Here is a 17802-nt window from a genome sequence, read left to right on the forward strand (position 1 = left end):
GTCTAATTTGGCAAGAAGAGGCTGTCTTTAGAAAGCTGTCAAATGACAATGTTATTAATAGCTGACAAGGATTAACAGATTATCCCTCCCAGAGGCATGTGCATTTTAACTGGGGATCATCTTAAGGCATAATTTTATCAAAAGGTGACTTTTTCAAAGAAGCAATAGGTTGGGGTGTAATGGGGGAAGTGCAAGGGAGTGAGGGACAAAGACCTCTTAAGAATTGTGGTTATATATTTCCAGTTATTTCTCTTCTCACAAAGACTCCTCCCTTCCACCCCATCCCAGATTCTTCAGTTATCTTTGTTGTATTTAATATGCCAACAAGCAACATCCTATTATAAACATTGTCAACAATTCTGCCTGGGGAGAACTCTCACCACATACTGCCTCATGAGGTGAAGAAGCAGGATGATATTTATGGAGCGTGTCTGGACAGACCAGAAAAATACTCTCCTTTTTTAAGCCTGTATCTAACCCTGGGAATCCAGTGTGTTTTAATGGCTTTCCAAGTTGAGAGACTTGGAATATATCAGACTTACTTACACCTTCCCCAGGGCGCATTTACTCTGCATTCAGGAACAGTCTCTTGTACTCCCTTCTACTGCATCCCATTAGACCCTGCCAGTTACCTCTCAGGTCCAGATGCCTCTCTCCTTTCTGCAAGAGTCCCTCCTTACACCTGCCCTTGGTGTTTACAGTGCCTCAAGGCTTCCCACTGCCTATGAAATGAAACTAAATTCCTCAGCTTAATGCCCAAAACTCTCCAACTACCTTTCTAGTTTTACCTCCTACTGCTCCAATTAATATTCTTTAAAAAAATTTCATTTATAAATACAGAACTGGGGTACAGGCCAGGGTGCAGGGCAGTGAGAGGCTTTACCAGAGACAGAGTGGGTTGCAGAACAGGCCGACTGACCAAGTACACTGCTGACAGGATCAGCGGGCAGGTGAGGAGAGGTCTGCCTCACCATGTTGGTCACCTCCAGGGCAGGGGAATCGAACTCATGATGATGTGGCTTTACCTTCTTAATGCTGTGCTTTAACCTGCTGCGCCACCAGGGAGGGCCCAAGTAATACGTTCTTAAAAAACTGAATAGGGCCTCTCTGTAGCAGCACTGCAACCTAGCCACCATAGTTGATTCAGTGCGGTTCCATCCCCTGCCACAGAGGTGATCCCCAGGGTGCCACAGACCTCTCCTTGTCTCACCTGCTGCTCCCCTCAGCAGTGTGCTTCATCAGTCTGCCTGTTCTGCTCCCCAATTTGTCTCCGGTGAATCCTCTCATCACCCCTGTACCTCTTGCCTGTACCCCAGTTCTATATGCATAAATAAATCTTTAAAAAAAATTGAATCAATTTCTAAACATAGCCCAAAACATTTCCCCCATGACTTTGTGTATTCTTAACTCCTCTACTCAGATGCTGCCCCTATTCTCCCCCAAATATTGAGTTGTTGGAAAAGTCATGACATATTTTTGATAAAAATTTTCCTTTGAACTTCCACTGTACTTTATCCGCACCACTGTTCTAGCATGTCTCAATTTGCCTTTAAAGTCTTCTGCTCTCCTAATGACTATAAAATCATCTTCACTTCTCTGCTCATCTTCTTGGCCATCCTTCCACTTTTTGGGTGCCCAAACCTCCCAGACCTTACTTAAGTGTTTTGAATGCTCTTTTATTTTTCAGCTCCAAGGAATGCGCCTGTGCTGGCACTCTGGCTGGAACCCCCTCAGCTATACCCCCCCACATACATAATTGCTCATCCTCCCTCAGATGTCATTAGCGCCTAAAGGAGACATCCTTGAGCACATTTCCCTTTTACAGTTTCCAAGTACTTACCAAAGTGTATAAATACCTATTTATTATTTTGGCTTTTAGGTATTTTTATTAAATATATCTGATTTTATTATATATTTAATATATAACTAATAATAATATATAACTATACTTATAATGTTTACTGTTTTATCTACAGTGGTTAGCAATATATTTGGCACATAATAGGGACTAAATTAAATATATTAATTAAATCTACCTAAGAAGACAGAGGAAGACCTCATGAAACTTACACTAAATATAGTCTTCCCTACACTGTCCCCTCTCCGCAAAAAGTGAGAAATAATGCAAGAAACATAAGAAAATTTCAAAGGCTGTCAAATAATAAGGGAAAACACTGATCTCATGAAATAGATTTTTTTAAAGGAACTATCCAGAGTACTTTTCCCTGGAAATTAGGGTAACTAAGTCAATCAATCATCAGAAAGTTTAATAAATAAAATCATCAGAAAGAAATTTCTCAGAAAGTATAACAAAAATTTGATTCCTTAATGCTAAGAACCAAATAAATATATATATAAATTACAATATCCAGGCATCGAATTAATCTTCACAATCACCCCTTGTAGAAGCTACTATTATTTTCAAAAAGGAAAATAAGAAAGAGAAGAAAATTACAGGACCAATTTGAGAAATTCAACAACTGACTAATCTTTTATTTTGGTTAAGAAATAGAAAGTCTACTGGAAAGGAAATAAGTACATGAACACATCAAAAACTGAAGGCCAAGAGGCTATACATCCACATGGAATACAGACAAAATGACATGATGCCTTAGATCTGAGGGCGATGGGATCTATGAAGATAAAGATGAAGATCAGCCAAAATTTTTGTATGGGCCTATATATTTTGATAGCCCACTGAGACATAAGTAATTTTAGTAATAAAATCAGGTATGAAAATGCAAAGTTGGCAATCAATGGCATTTAAGTAACACAGTTGCATGAGATAATCTTGAGAGAGAAAAATTGCTGACAATCTACAATAAAACCTTAAGAGTACAAAGATCAAACAGCAAATATTTTACTTTTCAGTTATAAAGTCCCAACATGTATTTGAAACATCATCATAAAGGACAAGATCCTTTAAATAGTGAAGGAAAACTGATCATTTGTACTACCTAAAGGAACTTTTATGTTCCCTAAAAAGAGAAAAGATTATTTTTTTACTTTAGATTAATGGTTAATCTGATAATAGGGTTGGTGAAAAGAAAGGAAAAACTCACCTGGTGCTGGTAAGAATAAAAGTTACTAAAGCCTCTTTTGAGTACAGTTTTGAAATTCTAGAAAAATTTAACCAAGCTATTTTAACCCAGCAATTCTACTTTAGTGTATATAACTATTCTATAAAACCTTATTCAAGTGCAAACATGAAATGACATTCACAGGAGCCTTGTTAGTAAAAATCTGCAGCCTAAATGTCCATCAATAGGGAAGAAAAATATCTGTGATATTCATATGACAGCCTACTTACTCCGGTAAGAATAATCATTATTTAAAAAATAATCTCAATTTGGGAAAAAAGATGAAGAATACTATATGCAATATAATACCATTTTTATATATTTTAAGATTCATGATAATGGTTAGCTCTAGGGAAGCTGAAAATATCTAATTTTATTATATACTTAATATATAACTAATAATATATAACTATACTTGCAATGTTTACTGTTTTATCTACAATGGTTAGCAATATATTTGGCTGAAAGAAAAGGCAATGAAATTGAGAAGGCATAGTAAAGGAACTTCAACTTTAGTAACATTGTTTTATTTTTATTATAATATAAAACTGAGGCAAATATAACAAAATAACAGGTCTTACTAGTTCTAGGTAATAAATACATAAATACCTGCTACATTATCCTGTGTCCTTTTAACTTTATAACTGAGGAAAGAATGAGGCTGTCAGGGAAAAGGGTAGAATAAACAGTGTATTTTCTGATGTTGATTCAATAAAAGATATACTGAAAAAATTTTAAATCAGTTTATCATGACCAACTAAACCTATATCATTTCAGCATGCTGCAGAAAAAAAAAAGGTGATAAATACAAAATTTTCCAATACTGGTTGTAAAAGGCAAGAATCTTTACTTGAACTTTCAAAATGACAGATAAGATTAAATTATTTCTTTGTGGTACAGAACTTCTGGCTTGCTCAAAAGGCATCTATCTAGGTGATACATCCAGTATTTAAAGAGCCTGAATATGTCACTTTAGGGCTGAAATAACAGTTCTTAAAAATTTCAGAATATGTGGCACAATTTATCGTATTTTTCACTCCTTCCCAGTTCATGATTGTTTTTTTTAGCATCTGGAGAAAGAAACTGATGATATACTTACTATCAGGCATGTTAAAAACCACATTCAAATGTTAAAATTTAATAAGTAACTTCAGAGCTAAGTACAACCAAATGATCAATGAGGTATTCATTTGACATCATCCCCTAACTGAGTCTTCTAACTTTTGAGTGTGATATACTTATGAATGTACCTGACAGAGGATTTAAAATAATCCTTAATGAAAAATTTCTCCAAATTTCTGAGACCTCACTCTTTCTAAATATCCAATAATCAATCATTTGTTGCCATTCTCAAGAATTATAAATCTGAGCTAGGACTTCTTCATTTAGCAGAAATTAAGAAAGTAAAGAAACCAAATAGATATAAAATTTAACCTGTGACTCATGCTGCCACCAACTTGGAGATAGAAGATTGTGGAAGATCACAAATGGTATTACATTGGATGCTGAAATTGTTTGTCCTTAAACAGTGAATTTTTAAAATTAAACTGACAGTTTACATGCATGTTAATACTCCTTACACAGACTACAGATTTCTAAAATGTGAAGAACCATTAGATAGAGAACTAGCAGGTATGGCTAAAAAGGAGGTGAGTGAAAGTCACTGACAAATTTAGTCTATTTAAAAATTTTGCCTAGAATATATACATAGGCCCACTTCTTAATCCTCAAGCTCTCAGGTCACTTTGTAATATAGGAAATCTATTCTAAATTCTAAATAAAGACTTATATATAGATTTTGTCATTAGTTCAAAAACAGTGACATAAGAAAATGAGTAATCATAAAATAGTGATAGAATAATTTTGTATTGAGTAACACACCAAGACGATATAAAGAATAAAAATCAAAGCTGGTACTATTCTTCCTGTGCAAGGAAACCAGTGTTGCTAGTAACAGCAGCACGGCAGAATTATGAAGTGGCTCTAAGGTGACTGCCCCTTACCCAGCTGGTTTTTCATCCCCATGAGCACGGAGTTCATATGAGCTTTGGACGCATAGAGCTTGCTCACTGCCTTCCTTGACCTGATCATCTCCTTGGCCAGAACCACACAGACATCCTTCTGACCTTTCTTGGCAGCATCTTTCACAGATCGTTTCACTTTTTCTTCTTCTCTTTGGATATCTAAATTTTGAAATCAGAAAACACCAAAAGTTAAGGATAAACAGGAGGCTTACTGGCATGCATATCTGCTCTTACTATAATCTAGATTTGCTACTAAATGAGTGAACATAGAGGAAGGGTGAACAAAGTAAAAATAAAGTGTGGGAGGAGTCATTATTTCTTGAAACAACATTAATTTAACAGTGTAACAGTGTTGTCACTGACACTAAGAAACTTTAAAAATTCTGTAAATATATTCCAGACCTTGGTCTAACATAAGTAGTGGTTCTAAAATCATCAAACATTTAAAAAAAAAATTATCAACAAGAAATAAGATATACTTTTATGGGGAGTAGTTATTTATTGTGGTTAAAAAAAATACTGTGGTAAAAAAATAAAATTTACCATCTTAACCTTTTCATTCATTTACTTTAAAAGACAGTGATGTTTTATGAAATATGTAGGAATAACCATAGCATCAAATTATTCTCTACAGACTCACAAGTGGCTTTCTTTTCCTACTACCCTCTCTTCTGCCCTTCTTACCCACTGCTCTCTTCACTTCAGAAGCCTCACTTCATTTTGTCTACTGGTTTCAATACTTTGCTTTGTTGAATCATATGATTTGTAAACACCTTTTAACTGGTGAATTCACATCATTTATATGCAATTATTGAGACATAGGTGCTTACTGCCATCTTGTTCCTAATTTTTAAATTTGCCTTTTTATTTTTGTATCTTAGGTTTTACTTAGGGAACATGCCCTTACTTCTGTGAATTTTTGTCTGAAGATTCTACTGAGGTTGGTATACTATGTTTAACTTTACATTATTTATGCTGTTTAACTTTACATTATTTACATTATTGTATGAACTAGTCTCCAATTTGCTTGATGGACCCTTCTCCTCCAAATCTGGGAGTCTGATTTTTTTGTTGAGGAAAGTCTCTCTTATGTTGTTGTAATAACAGCTCCCTTTACTAATACTTCTTTCACATGTGGCTTGGTGTTGGTAAATTCTTTTAGTTTTTGCTTCTTAACCTTCCATCTTGAGTGATGCTCTTGCAAGATTAAGTATTCTAGGCTGGAAGGTCTCTGATTACTTGAAAGCCTCCTTTCATTTCCGTAAGGTTTCCACTGAAAAGTCTGCAGCTAATAAGTGTTCCCTTACAGGTAGCTTTCCTTCTCTCAGTGCTTTTAATACTCTGTCCTTGTCATTCACTTTTTTTTTTTTAAAGATTTATTTATTTATGCATACAGAACTGGGGTACAGGCCAGAGGTGCAGGGGCGGTGAGAGGATTCACCAGAGACAGAGTGAGGAGCAGAACAGGCAGATTGTCGAAGTACACTGCTGAGGGGAGCAGTGGGTGGGTCTGCCACGCCACGTGGGTCACCTCTGGAGCAGGCATCGAATTCCTGCTGAAGTGCTGTGCTTTAACCCACTACGCCACCATGGAGGGTCCATCATTCACTTTTAACAGCTTGATTATAATGCTTTGGAGTGGGTCCGTCAGGTATTATTTTGTTTGGAACTCTCTGGACCTCTTGGATCAGGACGTCTAGTTTGCATCCCAGAATGAGGGTGTTCTCAGTAGTTAGCTTTAAATTTTCCATGCCTTTCTCTTTCTCTTCAAGAATCCCTGATATGGATGCTGTTTAACTTTACATTATCCCATACATATCTTAAACTATCTTTATTTTTTGTCTTTGTGGTTCTATGTGTTTGTTCTCTGCCATTGCATTTACAAGCTTACTCATTTTCTCCACTACTTCTGTTTATCCATGGTTGATGCCTTCCATTGTATTTTTAAAATTCAGTTATATTTTTTAGATATACTAGTTCTAGTTTTAACAGTCTCATATTTTCTTCACCTTTTTGTTCTATTTTATATCATCAATTTTTTTGAGTGTTAGTGTAAACACCTCATGAAGCATTTTCTATTGTTCTGCTTGACAGAGACTCAGGGTTTTCTTGCTTGAGCATTTGTGATATGTTCTTCTTTTACTTCACTTTTAATTTTATGGGTTATAATAGGAAGTTACCTTTTCTTATCTTAATGAATTAGCTTTATACTCCTTCTATAAGAAGTTGGGTATAATCCTAGGTTGTTTATTTTAACCCCAGATCTTTAAGTGTCTACTATTTCACAGACTAACACCTTTATACCTGTTTAGCATGTCAGGACACTGGTGCTGGTAAGGGTCATAAGAGGATGAGAGTACAGAAAGGTCACCTCCGGAAGCAGTTTATTTTTATGAATTAAAATCAATTGCACCAACAGAGTGAGAGATAGAAGATATAAAGTGATAATTTACCTCTTATTTGCTTGTCAACAACTCTCATTTCCTTTCTTATTTTCAGTGACCATTCATTGACCTGGGGGAAACATTCAGAAAAGGAATTAGAAGAGTAGCCAACACACCTATGTCAGAGAATTTTATATTAATGCCACCCAATCCAAACACACAATAAAGCCACTTTCAAAGAAAAAAGGTAGTTTATATTTTTCATCTTGTCATTTATAGTACATGCATGTCCCAAACTATTCGAAGATTGTTATCTGAAGCTGGTATTAAAAAACACTTTGGGGCCCTTCCTGGTGGCGCAACAGGTTAGGACGCAGCACTGCAAGCTGGACGCAACAACTTCAGTACAAGCTGGATCCCCCACCCTGGAGGTGACCCACATGACGTGGCAGACCTCTTCTGACCTGCCCCCTGCTCCCCTCAGCAGTGTACTTCATCGACCTGCCTATTCTGCTCCCCACTGTGTCTCTGGGGAAGTTTCTCACCAATTCAGAATGAATAAATAAATATTAAAAAAAAAAAAAAACCACTTTACAAGCCCTGCATGGTGGCGCAGCAGGTTAAAGCACAGCACTAAGAAGCTTAAGCCACTTCGGCATGAGTTTGATTCCCGCCTGCCACGGAGGTGACCACATGGCGTGGCAGACCTCTCCTGACCCGCCCGCTGCTCCCCTCAGCAGTGTGCTTTGTCGATCTGCCTGTTCTGCTTCCCACTCTGTCTCTCGTGAATCCTCTCACCCTCTACATATCTGGCCTGTACCCCAGTTCTCTACGAATGAATAAATAAGTAAATCTTTAAAAAAAAAAAAACACTTTATACAGTTCAGTTATCCTGGAGATACATAAAGATGTGCCAAGAGGTTACATGAGCGCAGCTTTTAAGAATATTAGATTTTCAACTTTCACACATCATTATTCAAAAACAGTCTACGTATCTCATCAGAATTTGCCATTTCCATGTCCTTTTTAGTAATGCTTTCCTCCTTTTCAAAAGAAAAACATCCCTCTTTACCATGAGAGCCAAAAATCTCTGATGCACTAAACAGACCTAACTGGCAACACTGCTGTAGGTGTTAAGTGGTATCTCTATCAAATTCTTATGCAATTATCTTACAATGCTTTAGTATCATAAAAACCAAAAGGTCATCTGAGTTGTCAGCTGATGAATTATTAAAACTAAATTTTACATTAAATCACTATGTGCTTTTTGGCATATGCCATACAGAAGGTCAGGGAACAAAACAATACTGACATTTTAAAAACTTCATTTACATTAAAAATGTTTCTTAACACTTGAATGTAATAAACATAAATAGGTTTTTTTTTTTTTTTTTTTTTGATTGTAGCACCTCATGCTAAGGAACTGTTGTCTTCACACACAGTGATGTCCACGGGCCATTTGCAGTCAGTGAAAGCCTGTTTTTTTTTTTTTAATTTTGTACATTTTTTGCATAAAAAAAGAATAAATATAATAAAGTAAATATCAAAACCAACCGGCAACTATAAACCAAAGTGCAAGTCTTTGGTGCAAGAACGTGGCCACAGCCTTGACACACTATAAAAGGGATGATGGCCTCATGAGATGAACGAGCAATTCCTGGAGATGATCCAGCTATGCAGATTACAACAAAAACTACTGGAATCTGCTCTGCTTCTGGGCACAGAGCAACTGGCTAGCATGGAACTCCATGTCCGTGTGAGGGTGGTGTTCAAGAGCTCCACACTTACATAATCTGCTAGTTCTTCTAAAATACTGGTGGCCCATTAGCAGAAATATGTGGATCAAGCTTCCAAGGAGGAGCTCAAAGACATCCTCAGTAGGCGCTAAACCTGCTGATTGCCCATCCCAACTTGTGCAAATCTGTAAGTTCAAAGATCCTGGTGCCTGCACTTGATACCGAAATCCTATCTAGATGTCCAGCTTAAGGATCAGATTAATCTCTGTAAGAAAAAATGTGGGATTGAAGGTTAAAAAAAAAATAAGATGGGAATAGAACTGATGGTAAACCCTGAAGGGTATTCCCCCATGGATGGATGAACTGAATGGCATTTTAAAAAACCCATGCTGACAAGATGTATTTTCAGTAAATTTCACTTTTAATAAATTAACAAAAACATTATTTAATAAAATCTGTAAGACATATAGTGCACAAATGTAATTTAACTCCACCAGAAGAAATACTCAAGCACTCAAAACTGTAAAATTACACAACTAGAAAAAAATTTTAATGTTGGTGAATTTTTAAAAGTATAATTCACATACCGCTAGCTATTTTAAGTATACATTCAGCAGCATTTAGTACCTTCACAATGTTAAGCAATCACCATCTTTAGTTTCAAGTTTTTCAACATGTCAGAACACATTACACACATTTAAAATACTCTCTCCCAATGTCCCTCTTTTCACCCATTTCCTGGGGAATCTGCTACATCTATCTGCTTATTTTGGATATTTCATATAAAATGATTCATACATTATGCGGCCTTTTGTGTTTGGCTTCTTTCATTTAGCATAGTGTTTTGAGTTCCAAGTTATAACAACATATATCAGTACTTCAGCCATTTTTATGGCAGACTTGTGCATGTCTGTACCATTATTTGTTCATCCATCCACCTACTGTAGGACACAGATATTACTGTGGTTACTGCGCAGCCGTTTACACACACTTGTTGCAAAGCTACTGTTCAAATCCTGGGGTATACACTGACAGGTGGAACTGCTGGGTCATACGGTAAGTGTCTTTTCAAGAGTTTCATCACTTTACATTCCCAGCAGCAGTGCACAAGGGCTCATATTTCTCTACATTCTTTCCAAAACTTATCTTCTACCTTTTTTTTAAATGATAGCCAGTCAGCAGTTTTGACTTATATTTCCTCACTAACCAATTAAATTGAACATCTTTCATGTGTTTGCTGACCATTTGCACATCTCTTTAGAGAAATGTATATTCATATGTTCTACTCATTTTTAAATTCAGTTGTTTTGAGTTGTGTAAGTTCTTTATTCTGCCAGAATCTTACCAGATACATGATTTGCAAATATTTTCTCTTATTCTCTAAGCTACCTTTTCACTTTCTTCCAAATGTTCTTTGATGCACTAAAGCTTTTAACTTTGATGAAACACAATGTACCTATTTTTTTCTTTTGTCATTTATACTTTCAGTGTCAGAGCTAAGAATTGTCAAATAGTGGTGAAGATTTTTATCCCTATGTTTTTTTCTAAGACTCTATGGGTTTAGGTCAAAGACCTTTATTCAGCTCTTTGATCTACTTTTTTTTTTTTTAAAGATTTATTTATTTATTCGTACAGAACTGGGGTACAGGTCAGAGATGTGGAAGGTGAGAGGATTCACCAGAGACAGAGCGGGGAGCAGAACAGGCAGATCGACGAAGTACACTGCTGAGGGGAGCAGCGGGCGGGTCAGGAGAGGTCTTCCGCGCCATGTGGTCACCTCCGGGGCAGGCGGGGATTGAACTCATGCGGAAGTGGCTTAAGCTTCTCAGTGCAGTGCTTTAACCCGCTGTGCCACCAGGGAGGGCCCCTTTGATCTACTTTTAATTAATTTTTGCATATGGAGTAAGGTTGGACTTCATTATTTTCACATGGATATTCATTTGTGCAGAACCATTCTTTAAAGAAACTGTCCTTCCCCTATTGAATGAGATGCATTTATAAGTGATAAACTAAATGTAAACAAATAGTACAGTATAAAGAAAAATTTGGAGACAACATGTGAAAGCAATGAGGAATCTACAGTTTCACCCCTATCAAAATATATCTGCTATTCAAATTCTTTCACAGAAAGTCTACTACATAGCAAGCAAATTAGGGAGAGGAAACTAAAACATGAGAATGTTTTCCATAGTGTAGAGATAAATGGTAAGCCAAATGGCAACCAAGGTGGATATTCCCATCCTTCACTAAAATTAATTCCAGGGAGAATAAAGACTTAACTACAAAAAGAAAACAGTGGTATTTTAATAAAAACACAGTATTGGAGAATATTTTTATGATTTCATGTTAGCAAAGGGTTTCTTAAACAAGACACAAACATCAATAATCATAAAGGAAAAGACTGATATTTTAATCTATACTGGTTAAGAATTTGTATTCAACATAAAAATACCATTTAAAAGAAGAGAAAAAATTCACAAACTTGGGAAAGATATTTGTAACCACATCCCAGTAGTATGTAAAAAACATTTATCTAGAGAGAACTTGGTACCTAGAACAAATAAAAATATGTATTATAAAGATTTTTCCATGAGTTAATACTTGTTCTTTTACTAAATTCTGACCATTATGTGCATGAAAATCCACAGGGTAATTTAAGCCTCCAGACAATGTTATCTTCTTCCAGAAAAGACTTACCTTTCCATTTGCAAACATCTAGCAACAGCATTGACAACTACTTGATGAGGCTCAATGAATCAAACTGGGTATAGATGATCTGAAACTGGACTTCAGTCTTTGTAAGGAGTGGTTTGTTTCCAGGTCACTGTTACTGATAAAAGATCTATCCTTTCAGAATCCCCAACTGAAAGTCTTGAAGATTTACCTGAGTCCTTATCTTTAGTGTTGCTCTCTCAAGCCTTTTATCATAGGATCTATCAAAAGCTTTACTGAAATTCTCAGTTTCAATTTGCATTAAAAATTAGAGGACCCCTTTAGGGGGAAAATTATCCCAAATGATTGTGCCTGTTTAACTGCTCTTCCTCTTCTGTGAGATCTTTATTTTGCGATTCTTCACAGCCCTGGTAGTTTTCAATTAGTTAACTTTCGTCTAGCTTTTCTAATTACTTTCAACAAGAGGGCTGATTCTTAGTTCTGTCCAGTTAAAGGCATAAATACAAGAACACTACAGTAGCACCTTAAGCAATGAAATTGATTCCTAAATATAATTACCACTAAAAGAAACGGCTAATTCTGTAAAAGGAACCTCTGAGCCAGTGGGTGGCACTCATAGCCAACTCAATGACAGGTGGAGCTTTCCAGATCTCCAGAGGGGAGGACTAAAGGGAAATGGACAGAGTTGGGACTAAGGGCAGTTAAAACACTAGGGCCTCAGAAAGAACACTGGCTGCAACCGTTAAACTACTGGCACCAAGACAGTTAAACTAATGAGGAGTTGGGTCTGTGGAGAAGCCACCATGCAGCTGTGACATGCAGCTTTGGTTTGAATCCAAGTCTGGGGTAGGACAAAAGGCATCTGGCCACATGCCAAACAATTATTTTTCTCTCTCTCACACATTCCCTAACTAAATAAATCTTATTACTGTCATTGTCCCCATATGTCTGCATTTTGAGTCATGTTTTTGCAGACATAAGTGAAGAGCCACCAACAAGATCATCCCAGGTCCCCTGGGTGTTTCAATTCCAGGCTTCAGGCTGGGATATACAAGCTATGGACAGAATGTTTTCATCCCCCCCAAATTTCCATGTTGAAACCTCATCCCTGGTGTGATGCTATTTGGGGAATCATTAGCTCATGAGGCAGAGTCCTCATAAATGACTAGAGAGCCCTGACTAAAAACTAAGACCCTAGAGTGTGAGTTCCCCTTCCACCATAACAAAAAGATGGCTGCCTAGAAACTAGAAATTGGCTCTTTATTAGACCCTAGATCTGCAGTATCTTAATTTTGAACTTCCTAGACTTCAGAATCATGATAAATGAATTTGTTGTGTATATGCTACCCATCTATGGCATTTTGTTATAGCATCCCAAACAGACTAAGAAAAATGTGAAAAGTAAGTTCCCCTCCCATTTCTGACTTAGCTCCTCTCTCTCTAAGGCAATCCTTATAAGCTAGATTTTATGTATCCTTCAAAAGTTAAAACACACTGGAAATAAGCAGAAAGAAACTTAAGTGGTCTTTATTAAAAATGTACCTACTGGATGTAAAGGTAAAAAATGGTCAATCGGGCCCTCCCTGGTGGTGCAGCGGGTTAAGGCACAGCACTGAGAAGTCAAAGCCACTTCCGCAAGAGTTCGATCCCCGCCTGCCCCAGAGGTGACCACATGGCGTGGCAGACCTCTCCTGGCCCGCCCGCTGCTCCCCTCAGCAGTGTACTTGGTAAATCTGCCTGTTCTGATCCCCACTCTGTCTCTGGTGAATCCTCTCACCCTCCGCATCTCTGGCCTGTACCCCAGTTCTGTATGAATAAATAAATAAACCTTTAAAAAAAAAAAATGGTCAATCGGCCCTCTCTGGTGGCGCAGCAGATTAAAGCACAGCACTAAGAAGCTAAAGCCACATCCGCATGAGTTCAATTCCTGTCTCTCCCAGAGGTGACCCACATGCTTCTCCTGACCCGCCCACTGCTCCCCTCAGCAGTGTACTTCGTCAGTTGGCCTGTTCTGCTCCCCACTTCTTGTCTCTGGTGAATCCTCTCACTGCTCCTGCACCTCCAGTCTGTACCCCAGTTCTGTATGCATAAATAAATAAATCTTTAGGAAAAAAAAAATCAATCATGCTATAGTTCAAATGTGTGAGCATTTTTCTCACCCCATCTTTACTCATCAACCGAATACCAGACAGGTGACTTATGCTTATAAGGGAGTTCAAGACACAAGGCCAAGGGTGACAATGACACACATGGTCCTTGCTATCAATTTACAAATGTGTTGAGGAGACAAAGTGAAAAAGAAAAGGACAACCTTTTAATGTCTTTCCTGATCTCCTGAGTCCTTTCCCACCAATATCACCAGGCTTTCAAAATGGTTCTTTTTCTGAATTTCCTCAATTTCAACTTATGGTCACTGTTATTGACCATGTAACTGTTACCCATCACCACTTAGGAGGATGATGGGTTAGATTAATGATGAAGTTAACAGAATCTAAGAATCATCTTTGCGGTCTCATCCCACATCCAATAGGTCAGCAAATTCTGATTAGATATCCTAAATATCTCTAAAGCTCATTGTATCCTCTCTGTCCCCATTTCTAGTCTTAGTTAAGACCTACATCTCATCTGGGCCTTAACTGGCTTCATACCTAAGTCTTCTCCTTCCAGTTCCTACTTCCATAAGTATCCTGAAATCTCCCCAGCCTTCACAGGCATTAGGCCTATTATGCCTTCACTAATATATGCCCTACCCTCCTCTCCAATGTTACATCTCCACTGCCATCACTACTCCCCACCCCACTCAGACATAAGTGTTTCCTTCTTCAATCATTCTGGACTGTTTTTCTAGTTCCTCCAACCTACAGTCCATAATTGCACACCTTGCATATGAATTTATTTTGCTGGGAATGTCTCCTCTTTCTTAATTCTATATTAATGCATCAACATTGCTAATGCCATTTGTGACAAAACAGACCTCCCTGTCAGGTCTGCTTTCCCATCATTGTGGCATTACTGATCTTGTACATCTGTTATTTCTTTAATTTACCCTAGGTAAGTACTTAATTATAAATAAGCCAGCCTCTCTAGTAAACTCTGCATCCTTTGAAACTGTGACCCAATGCCTTATTTTTGTAAGCCCAATGTCCATCCTAATGCACACTAAAATAAATGTTAGCTATATGAACTAAGTGAATAAAGCTTTCTCTTTGACTCTATCTCCCCATCTCCTTTTCTCCCCTTTTCTGATGGCACCTCACAGGCAAGAGTCATGACTCAATCTAAGGATCTAAGTTATGTGATTTAAGAACTGAAGACTAAGTCCACACATCAGGATAGCTCAATTTTCCAGTAGGACCTCAAATCCAAGAAAAAATTTTCCAGAAAAATCTAATATCCTCAAGTACTACTCCAAGATAGTTACAGGTTTCTAAATGAATCACAGGGCTCCCCTCATCCACAACGGGCCCAGTTCAGACTAGTGTCTATCGAGATGCCTGGGATGAAAGACTTTATGCTCTCAGACTCTTATACCTTGAACATTGCTCATTTTAGGATGACCTGATTTTGAATCTTGTTCTTTTTCTAATAGTCATTCATTATTCAACATTTATTCAGCACCTACTCCATGCTACATACTGTACTGGAGCTCTGGCACCACCATAACGGAACTTAATGTTGCCTGTTACCATGGCATGGCTGAGCAGCAAGGCTGCCCCTTGCTCCCTGTGTACCCGGTGCCACACGGCCTCATCTTCCAGCCCCCAACTCTTGAAGACATACCGCACAACTGAGAATACAGCATTTAGTCAATTCCCTCCTTTTTCCTCTAACTCTTCTCTCTGTCAACCATTATCTAATTTTTTTCATCTCCTTTACTGCTTTTATGAAATTGATTATTTAGTGTCTCTCTTCTCCTTCCTAAATTAAAAAAAAAGGTCAAAACTAACTAATTTTGTTTTTCAATTCATATATGGCACCCAAACATGTTATCTGTGTGTCAACTGCTTTACAAAGGAAAAAAGAAACTTTCTAGAATTAAAACTCAATGCTACTTGCTGCAGATGAAAAAACACTTTGCTTAGTCATAAATCACAAGGTAGAATCTTGGTAGAAGCTGAATCTAGAGCAAACACTTCTGACAAACTAGAGCAAGATGTAATTGCAACTGAAAGGGTAGCACAGAGTAGCTGAACAGTGATACATGGAGCGGAAATCAGTTTAAACAAGTTTGTTTTCTCAGAATCTTATCTCATTTTATGACTGGCAAAGGTAAGAACAAACACTAAAAGTAAGCATCATTCCTAACATCAAAAATAGTCTTCTGTAGCTAGAAGCCTCTTAGACTACACATCACAAAGTGTGCATCTATATAATGCTCTAGAATTTGCAAAGTAATGTCACACACCTTTACCTCATTTAAGTTCCACAATTTAAAATGTACCAGGAGTAAAATCAAGTCAACTGCCTGAGGTAATTAATATTTACTGAGTAGCTACTGTTCTAGTCTCTGGTTTAAAAACTTAACATTAAAACAATAAATTAAAAATGAACATTAACACACATTATGTGTCAAGAATTGCATTAATGCATGCGATTGGTTTTAAAATATGCCTACTGGAGCTAAACGCCAAAAAAACGCTCAGTACATTTTTAGGTGTTCTTTTTTTTTTCCCCCATTATGGATGTCTGGACTGAGTTTTGTAGAGCAAAGTTTCTCAAATTTTAATGTGCACACTAATTACTGTAGGTCTTGTGAGAATTCCAATTCTCACAATAGATCATGGGGTGGGCCAAGAGTTCTAACAATAGATCAATAGATCATGGGGTGGGCCAAGAGTTCTAACAAGCCCCCAGGAGAAGCTGATGCTTGGTCTGCACCTGGGTAAGGCTGCGTTGTCCATAAAACACCAGCCCTAACCGGCAGGACCAGCTACTTTACATCCTTTAATATCCTCGTCATTGACTCCGAAGTCATTCCAACTTGACAAACAAGACTAAAGCACAGAGATAGGAATTTTCCCTCGTTTACAAAACTGAGAGATAACAAGGAAACGGGATTCAAACTTAACGCTGGCTGACTCCACCAGGACACGCTTAACCACTACCCATTTGCCCTGCTCCTCTCGGTTAACAGATCTAGAACTCCAAGCCAGGTCCAGTGCTGTCGTTAGTAACATTCTGAGGAGTCGGGTCCCTGCTGTAATCAGCGTGTTTGGGGACAATACCGCGCTGCACGGCAGAGGAGAGAGCTTCAGCGCCTCCCTCTCAATACACAGGGCTGGAATGGGGCGGCAGGTGCCGGCGCATCCCGCGGCCTCGACGCCACCCTCTCCCACCTGGCGCAGGACGCGGCGGGTGGTCTGCAGCCGGCCAGCAGGGGGCGGGGCCCGTGCCCGGGAAAGGTTCCGGGCGGGACGTACCAACGCGCGTTAACTGGGGGGGTTTCCCGTCGAGGACCGAGAAGCTGCCTCAGCGACAGTGGCGAGGGGAAGGAACGCTTCACCCAAACTTCAGCTTCCCTGTGGAGCGCTGAGGTACCAGGAACCTCTTTCCCGCAGCCCCGTCACGAAAGGCTCTCCCTGCGGCCCCTCGGTCGAGTGGGAGGCACCGGAAACGGGGGCCGGGCAGAGCCTGGCCGGCGCGGGGGAAAGTGTCCGGTAGCTTGCCAACTCCTCTCCGGCCCACGCAAACGCAACATTTCATTTATCGCCACCGCAGCTCTTACCAGCTCTTTGGGCGGCTTCTCCTGGGTTTTTCCAAACAGCCCCATGTCGAACTGAATTCGTCTTGCCCCTTCCGGCTTCCCGTTCCCTGCGCCTAGGCAGGTCACGGGCAGCCACCTGGGCGGGGCCGACGAGAGAAAAAAGGCCAGACGCCCGGAGAAGGGAGCGGCCGCGCTGACGGT

General features: G+C 38.7%; 1 protein-coding gene across 2 annotated transcripts in view; it reads right to left on the reverse strand.

Moving 5' to 3' along the window:
* The window catches only part of LOC101627058 (E3 ubiquitin-protein ligase RNF103), a 50761-nt gene that overhangs the window by 3935 nt on the left and 29024 nt on the right, over nucleotides 1-17802 (reverse strand). The window contains exons 1-3 of one of the 2 annotated variants that reach the window (XM_004691610.2): nucleotides 17623-17785; nucleotides 7558-7618; nucleotides 5084-5263 (exon numbers count right to left, since the gene is read on the reverse strand). In XM_004691610.2, the coding sequence (XP_004691667.1) occupies nucleotides 5084-5263; nucleotides 7558-7618; nucleotides 17623-17667 (286 nt within the window). In that variant the 5' untranslated portion in view covers nucleotides 17668-17785. Of the gene's footprint in view, nucleotides 1-5083; nucleotides 5264-7557; nucleotides 7619-17622; nucleotides 17786-17802 lie in introns of those variants that run through there. The other variant, XM_004691609.2, reaches the window with a different exon arrangement.

This window comes from Condylura cristata, unplaced genomic scaffold (assembly GCF_000260355.1).
Source record: "Condylura cristata isolate star-nosed mole 26May11 unplaced genomic scaffold, ConCri1.0 scaffold00031, whole genome shotgun sequence".
NCBI lineage: Eukaryota > Metazoa > Chordata > Mammalia > Eulipotyphla > Talpidae > Condylura > Condylura cristata.